The sequence below is a fragment of the Volvox carteri genome, assembly GCF_000143455.1.
Source record: "Volvox carteri f. nagariensis unplaced genomic scaffold VOLCAscaffold_64, whole genome shotgun sequence".
Lineage (NCBI taxonomy): Eukaryota > Viridiplantae > Chlorophyta > Chlorophyceae > Chlamydomonadales > Volvocaceae > Volvox > Volvox carteri.
In genome coordinates this window covers 78,726-85,913 of record NW_003307607.1, presented here as the reverse complement: position 1 = coordinate 85,913, position 7,188 = coordinate 78,726, and the positions used below count along the sequence as shown (strand labels likewise).

The 7,188-nt window shown below is 53.5% G+C and overlaps 1 protein-coding gene across 1 annotated transcript in view; it reads left to right on the top strand.

The window, feature by feature from the left end:
* The window catches only part of VOLCADRAFT_107363 (uncharacterized protein), a gene marked incomplete at its 3' end in the record, with an annotated part of 14,298 nt that extends 11,958 nt beyond the window's left edge, over nucleotides 1-2,340 (top strand). The window contains exons 13-15 of the mRNA XM_002956691.1: nucleotides 272-403; nucleotides 1,082-1,351; nucleotides 2,047-2,340. Coding sequence (XP_002956737.1) covers nucleotides 272-403; nucleotides 1,082-1,351; nucleotides 2,047-2,340 — 696 coding nt within the window. The remainder of the gene's footprint in view (nucleotides 1-271; nucleotides 404-1,081; nucleotides 1,352-2,046) is intronic.
* Between the last annotated feature and the right edge of the window lie 4,848 nt (nucleotides 2,341-7,188).

Genomic DNA, 7,188 nt, shown 5'->3' with positions numbered 1-7,188 from the left:
TTGGGGAGGTGGGGGTGGGGGTAAGACGAACCACTGACGATTTGAAGCGGACACCCGAGGTCAGAGGTCAGAGCGCGGGTACTCCACACGGGGGGAGGGGGCGAGGGAGCGAGAGGTGAAGAAGCGCGTGGCAGTCACCCAGGTCGGCAGGATGGCATGTCATACCCAGACCCAGACCCATACTCCTGATTTCCTTCGGCATCCTGGTTTGTAGAAGTAACTTCACTTAGAGCTCTAACTTTCATAAAAATGGTTGCGGCGGATTTTGCAGGATGACGCTTTCCCGGCATCAGCGGCGGCGGCAGTCGCGGCGGCGGTGGCGGCGGCGGAGGTGCACCCTGGCGGCGCAGCTACGGCGGCGGAGGTGCAGGAGCCGCCGCCGTCACCCGCGCGGGAACGGCGGGTATGTATCGGGTGATGGCCGTACTGCGCATATTGCACATCGACACAGGACACCCAGCAATTTTATTTCAATCTTTTTGAAAAGAATATTGACTTCCCCGCCCCCGCTTGTGTCTCCGATCTTAGGGTCGACAACCACCGAGGGACATCACTGTTTGTTTTTTTACTAACTCGTTTTTATTTTTAAAACTGTTCGCTCTTTTACTTCTGTTGACTTTCTTACTATTATACTAATTTCGCTTAAACCACCTTTGTTGTAGTTTGTAGTTTTTGTTTCAAGAAGGGTGGCAGGCATTAGACGAAAAGGCAGTGCCGCGGCTCCCGCCTGGGTGGGGCCCTGGTTGGCGTTACCGGGGTGGCCCCGCGAGCCATTGGATGCTCTGCTGCGACAACTTCCCCCCTCCTCCTTTTTTATTCTCTTATCTCTCTCTCTCTCTCTCTCTCTCTTGGCATGTTTTTCCTGATGCTAATCACAGTTCATTTCATCCACCTGAACCAAGTCGTCCCCGGGAGGTCACGATGACGCGCGCTTTGCGAGTGCGCCCTCCACCCCCATTCATCCTCGCATCTCTTCTCCTCGGTTTTTTTCCTTTTGCTGCCCGTCACCTTTTGAGGTGTGGAAAAAAGACTGACCTTTCAAGGTGGTACGTTTTTGCCCTCTGTCCTCGCTCCGAAACAGGAGCTAGCAGAGCAGCTACAACCGAAACCAAGCCCCTCAGCCAAGCTGGTTCTCGGAATCGCCGACTCCAACCCCTGGGCACAGCTCTTCCCCGACCCCGCGGCCGCCACGGCATTGCCTACTGTACGACACGGCTCCGCCGTACGGTACGATGGTCTTGCACATGAGTACGCGTGGCTGCACCCGCTGGACCGTTTGCTGGGCAAGATGGTGCTGGACGCGGAGCCAGTGGCGGAGCCACCGGTTGCCGTACCGCCGTACGTACGGAAGGTACGGAAAATACGATAATGAGTTAGTGCGTTCTACTTAATAACACCTCGGACACACATAGCCGACATATCTGCACTTCCTAGGGTCTGCACTGATAGCTTTATGAGCTGTAGTCAGCAGTGCGGGTAAGGTTTACGATTTGTCCGCCTTTGAATTGAACCCACATGGAAGGGGGGGATGGGGGGCCCCCCATCGATGCTGTCTGCAGTCCCTTCTCCGGAGGACTTGATCTCCCAACGAGTGGAGGGTTTGAACTGTTAAAGAGGGGTTGAAGGGGTTCAACGAAGATTGCAAGGAGGTAACAGGACTAGGCCAGTCAAGCCCAGAAGGAAAAGGTGTGTTTTTGTGGCATCACTTGGCAAAGCGATGACAACTTCCCGGCGTTGTCGTACGTTGTCGTACATCCCCTTTTCCCCCCCCACACACACACCTCCCCATGTGGTGCCAAACAGGTGCACGAGGAGAGGAGGAGCGCGGGTGGCGGCGGCGGCGGTGGCGGTGGCGGCGGCGGCGTCGGCGGCGGTGGCGTCGGCGGCGGTGGCGTCGGCGGCGGTGGCGGCGACGGCGCGGCCAACCCAAGCCGCGTCGTACACCTGCGAGTGTTCTCAGAAGCTCACTGTTGGGGCATGCTGAACTTCACCGCGGCGGCACCGCTGCGTGCCTGGTCCTTGCCGTCGGCGCCAGTGGCGGCGCAGCTGCCGGTGTACGGCACAAGTGCCGCGGGCGCTCGCCGCCGGCCCAACTACTACCACATGGTGCGATTCAGCCACGAGGCTGATTCACCTTTTTGGGACTTGTGGGTGGAGCTTGAAGGTGCCAGTAGTAACGGTGGCGCGGACGGCAGCGGGACTGACCCGTGGGTCGTTGTGGAGTTGTCAGTCACCTACCTGCCGCTCACGCGCGAGCTGAAGGCGGTCCGCGATGCGCTGCCCGACTGGGTTGCGCCCACGTGGATTGGTACGACATATCATTCGTCGTATACATTTTAGAGTAGCGTTCTGTGCGAGTGCGGAGCTGTTCGGGTTAGCTTAGCTGAGCTGTGCGTGTGCGGATGAGGTATATATATAATGGATAGGGCGATCCTAAGCTGCTGATATTCCTCCTTTAATTGAAAACCGATAAACACGTACTGCCCCCCATTTGTGCGCACTTTCGTTGGTACGTTCTCAGCTGGAATACTGGCACGTCATCTCGCGAATCCTCATTTTGTCCATAAGATAACAACTATTATATGCGATGCGGATACGAGGCCTAAGTGCAAAAACGAGGCCTAAGTGCAAAAACGAGGCATAAGCGCAAAAAGCTAAATGCGGGTCCGAGATATGCAGGTTTTCCCTGCTTATTCCAAGACCGTTTTACGGTGCCAAGTACGGTGAAATCAGATCAACCAGATCATCAGGTTAGGTGACGTTCAAACTGTGACTGAGGGCCAGCAAGGACATGAGGGCCAGCAAAGCAGGAACATGCGCGCGTGCTGCCGCCGCCGCTGCTGCTGCTGCTGCTGACATCGCACATTAGCTGCGCTGCTGTGGGTGGGTGTCACTGGGCGGTGCCACTGGCTTACTATGGCCCCAGTGTCGTCATGTTAGGGCGGCCGATGGGGGGCCCAGAGCCGAGCAGAGCCGAGGGAAGTGCGTTTTGCATTGATTGTCGATGTCGATCGATGCACAGCCTGCCTCCCTCAGGTCTGCGTGAGAGAGAGTTTACCAGGTTTTCCATGTTCCTGTTCGAGTGGCAAAGGTTCCCAACAGGGATTCCTAATGTAGGATATATGTAATTAGTTAGTTGATTAGACAGTTGGTTAGTGTGTATGATGTTTCCGATGGCGGTGTGGTTCGCTCCTGTTCTCAAGGTGAGCTGTGTTGTGTTGTTGTGGCGATGATATGCTGGCGTGTGCTTATGTGTGTATGTGTTATTTTCCCAGTGACATGTTCGATCTCGCAATTTGGCTGAGCCTGATTCACATGACCCTAAAATCAGCTGTCACCCTGTCTATGATCCTATGTAATCTGTGCATGTGTTCCTTCAACCCCGTTCCTTTCACGTTCTGTAACGTGCAAGAGCAGTTACATAACTCTCAATGCTTCTCTTCAACGGGGTTCACGTAGCTATTCTCAAGACCTTCCTTTTGCGACGTCGTACATTAGTGCGGGTCGTACACTGGATGGCTACATCTTCTCTGGTGTATCGCATCCGGTGTCTTTTGACACCACCATGACTGGTTGTGATAAGCCTTAACGTAACATTGGTATCGGGACGGTGAAATTTTTCTTTCTGGGATTATGCTTTTGCGGCCATTTCTTGCATTTTATCGTCGGCCCGCTTTAGCTACCGTTCTTCAAACTTCTTCGTCTCCATTATCTCCTCCTCGAATAATTACTGGAGCATCTACCGATCCGGCTGTCGCTGCTGTTATTTCGCCGCTGGCGGCCTTGGCGCTTGCACCGGCGTCGGCAGCCGCTACTCTCGATCAGCCATCTGGGTTCGCGGATTGCGGGCGTGCGGAGTCGCTGTTAAGGACTTCTTCTTTTATGAGCGGAAGTCGTCCACGTCCAAACTGTGACGTTCGTTGTCTTGTCCAGGGTTCTGACCCACCCGATGGCGGAGCTGATCTCGCGCCTACTGAACAAGACGTAGAGTTTTCGGTGTTGTCTGCGATGGCTTCTTTGGCTGTGCAGAATAATCGTGATTTGTGTGTCGCAGAACATGTTGTTTCTGGACCATCTGTGGCTGTGTCGGTTGAGCCGACGCCTGCGGGCGTGCCTCAGCGGCAAGCGCACAAGTCTTTGGCGACTATGACGAGTGCGCCTGTGAAGTTGTCAAACGCAAGTGATCGCGTTGTGAATCGTTCTCAGTCGGAACTGAACGCGGCTTTTAACGTACGTCTGGTTACAGAGTCTTCTCGCTATTGTAACACAAAGACGAACAGTTCGATGCCGGTTGCAGATGTCCCTCCGCCTCAGGAACTTTGCATTCGCAAGCACGAGTTTCAGCACTTGCAGCAGCTTTCGGGTCGTCACTTCACTTGGGATGCATGCGCATCTAACGATGGGTCTAATGCCTTGTGTCCGAAGTATAGTTCGCCTTCTCGCAGCTTTTTGCATGATAGCTGCGCAGGACATCACGTTTGGATGCATCCGCCTCTGGCGCGTATTCAAGATTTCCTGCGTCACTACCTGCGTTGCAAGTCGATTGCGCCATCGACCACGTCTGGAGGATTTTTGCTTCCTAAGTGGGTTACAGCACGTTGGCGTCCTCTGCTTGCAGGCATGAAAAAGCTTCATGAGTACCATGCGGGGTATCACCTGTTTTCCGTGTCGTCGGGAAAAGGTAAAATGTCTCGTGTGCAGGGAGTTTCCTCGCCGATGGAGTTCTGGTATGATGCTCCTGTCGAGTCTCCTTCCGAGTCGGCTGTTTGCGTTGCGACAACCGTCCCCTTTTCGGTGTCTCCCAGTTTGGCTATGCCGTTCGCAGGTTCTGTTTGCCAACAGGAGGCGACCATCTTGCTCGATTCGGGCAGTCAAGCCGCTCATTTACTCAGCGCAGGATTTGTACGGCGCGTGGGTTTGGTGGTTAAGCCGCCTGACGGTTCGACTGCAGCACCCAAGATCGTCGTGGGTAACGGACAGCCAGTTCCATTTGTAGGCTTTGCTGAAGTGCCTGTTCGTATACAGGGCTATAAGGCTCGCTTGCAGTGCGCTGTCGTTGAATTTAGTCCCGCGTTCGACCTTATTTTGGGTGAACCTTGGATTTCGGCTACTGGAGCTATTCTTGAGTTATGCAATAACGCTGCCCGTTTAACTCGTATCTCGGGTCGTCCTGTTTTGCGTAACGGTCCCTTTACGCCGATTCCTAAGCCATCTAGTTCTTCTCCTGAAGTTCTGGATGCAGTTGCGCATTGCTCACTTGCGCAGGCCATGGAGGAGAGTGACACGTTCTACCTATGTCTCGTCTCGGCTGCGGATCCTGTTCCGGATGCTGTCGTTTTGCCGGGGGAGGAGTCGTCACTTCCGCCATCGCATTCGTCTGTTTCCGCTTTCACGCAGAAGGTTAGTGACGTCGTGCGCGGCGAGTCACCTGCGGATTTGTGTCTTAAGGCTTTGTTGCTGGAAAAAGCGCATTTATTTCCAGACCAGTTGCCTGCTTCGTTACCTCCTGATCGTAATTTGCCGTCTGTTGTTCCGTTGGAGCCTGGTGCTCGTCCACCTGCTCAACGCATGTTTCGCTATTCGCTCCCTGAGCAAGAGGAAATGCAAAGGCAAATTTCGGATCTTTTGGAGAAGGGATTTATTGAACCTTCGTGTTCGCCCTTTGGTGCGCCTGTCTTGTTCGTTAAGAAGAAGGATGGCACTTTACGTATGTGTGTTGACTATCGCGCAGTCAACAGCCTCACAATCAAAAATCGTTTTCCGTTGCCTCGGATAGATGATTTGCTGGATCGTTTGCGAGGTGCGACAGTTTTCAGCTCACTCGATTTAACGCAGGGTTATCACCAGTTACAGTTGAATCCTAGCGATGTGGAGCGTACCGCGTTTCGCACTCCTTTCGGGCATTATCAGTATAAAGTTATGCCTTTTGGCCTGACTAATGCTCCTGCTGTCTTCCAGTCTGCCATGAATCAAGCCTTGCAGGGTTTGCCGTTCGTGGTAGTGTACCTGGATGATATTCTGATCTTTTCGAAGACCGCCGATGAACACGTTGAGCATCTGCGTGCAGTGCTTGAACGTCTCGAACAGCGTCAGTTCTACTGCAAGCTGTCCAAGTGCGAGTTCTTCAAACCGTCCGTTTCGTTTTTGGGGCATATCGTATCGGCCGACGGTGTACGGCCCGATCCTCGGAAGACTGCTGTTGTCCAACAGTGGCCTGTGCCCAAGAATGTTTCGGAGCTTCGATCTTTCCTGGGTCTTGCTAATTACTTCAGGAAATTTATTCGTGCGTATGCGGCTTTGGTTAAACCGCTAACGGACTTGTTTTCTCCTAAGACTAAGTGGTTTTGGTCGGAGAAATGTGACGAGGCTCTCCTTCGTGTTAAGGAAGCGCTCACTCAGGCGCCAGTGCTTGCTTTGCCGGATCCTCGTGAACCTTTCGAGGTGATCGCGGATGCTAGCGACTTCGCATTGGGTGCAATTTTGCTCCAGCATGGAAGGCCAGTGGCTTTTGAGAGTCGTAAACTGATTCCTGCTGAGTTGAACTACATCGTCACTGAAAAAGAGCTCTTGGCCGTTGTGCATGCGCTCAAATTGTGGCGTTGTTACCTCGAAGGTGTGAAGTTCACTGTCGTTACAGATCACGAACCTAACACCGCCATGCGCCGTAAGTCCCTGTTGTCTCGACGTGTGGCGCGGTGGTCGGAATTTCTGGAGTCTTTCGATTTCGAATGGCAGTATCGCGCGGGTCGTTGCAATCCTGCAGATCCGTTGTCTCGGCTTCCGGGACACATCGACGTTGAAACGACGAAGGTTATGACGATTAGTGCTCAACGGTTGGGAGAAATTTCTGCCTTCCGTGACACCACCGTAGAGCTTAAGTGCTCTTTTCCTATGTTCGAGTCATCGGTACTTGATGGGTATGGTATCGATCCTTGGTTTAAAATATCAGAAAACACGGTTGCATTATCGCAACGTGGTCAATTCTGGTATCGAGGAGATGCTTTGGTTGTGCCAGATCATGCTGATTTGCGTACTACCGTTCTGCGTCTTTGTCATGACCATCCGTTGGCAGGCCATACGGGCGTGACCAAAACTCTTGATTTGGTGCGTCGTTCGTTTTGGTGGCCTAGGCTGCGTCAATCGGTCGCAGCGTACTGTCGTACATGTGACAGCTGTCAGAGGGTAAAG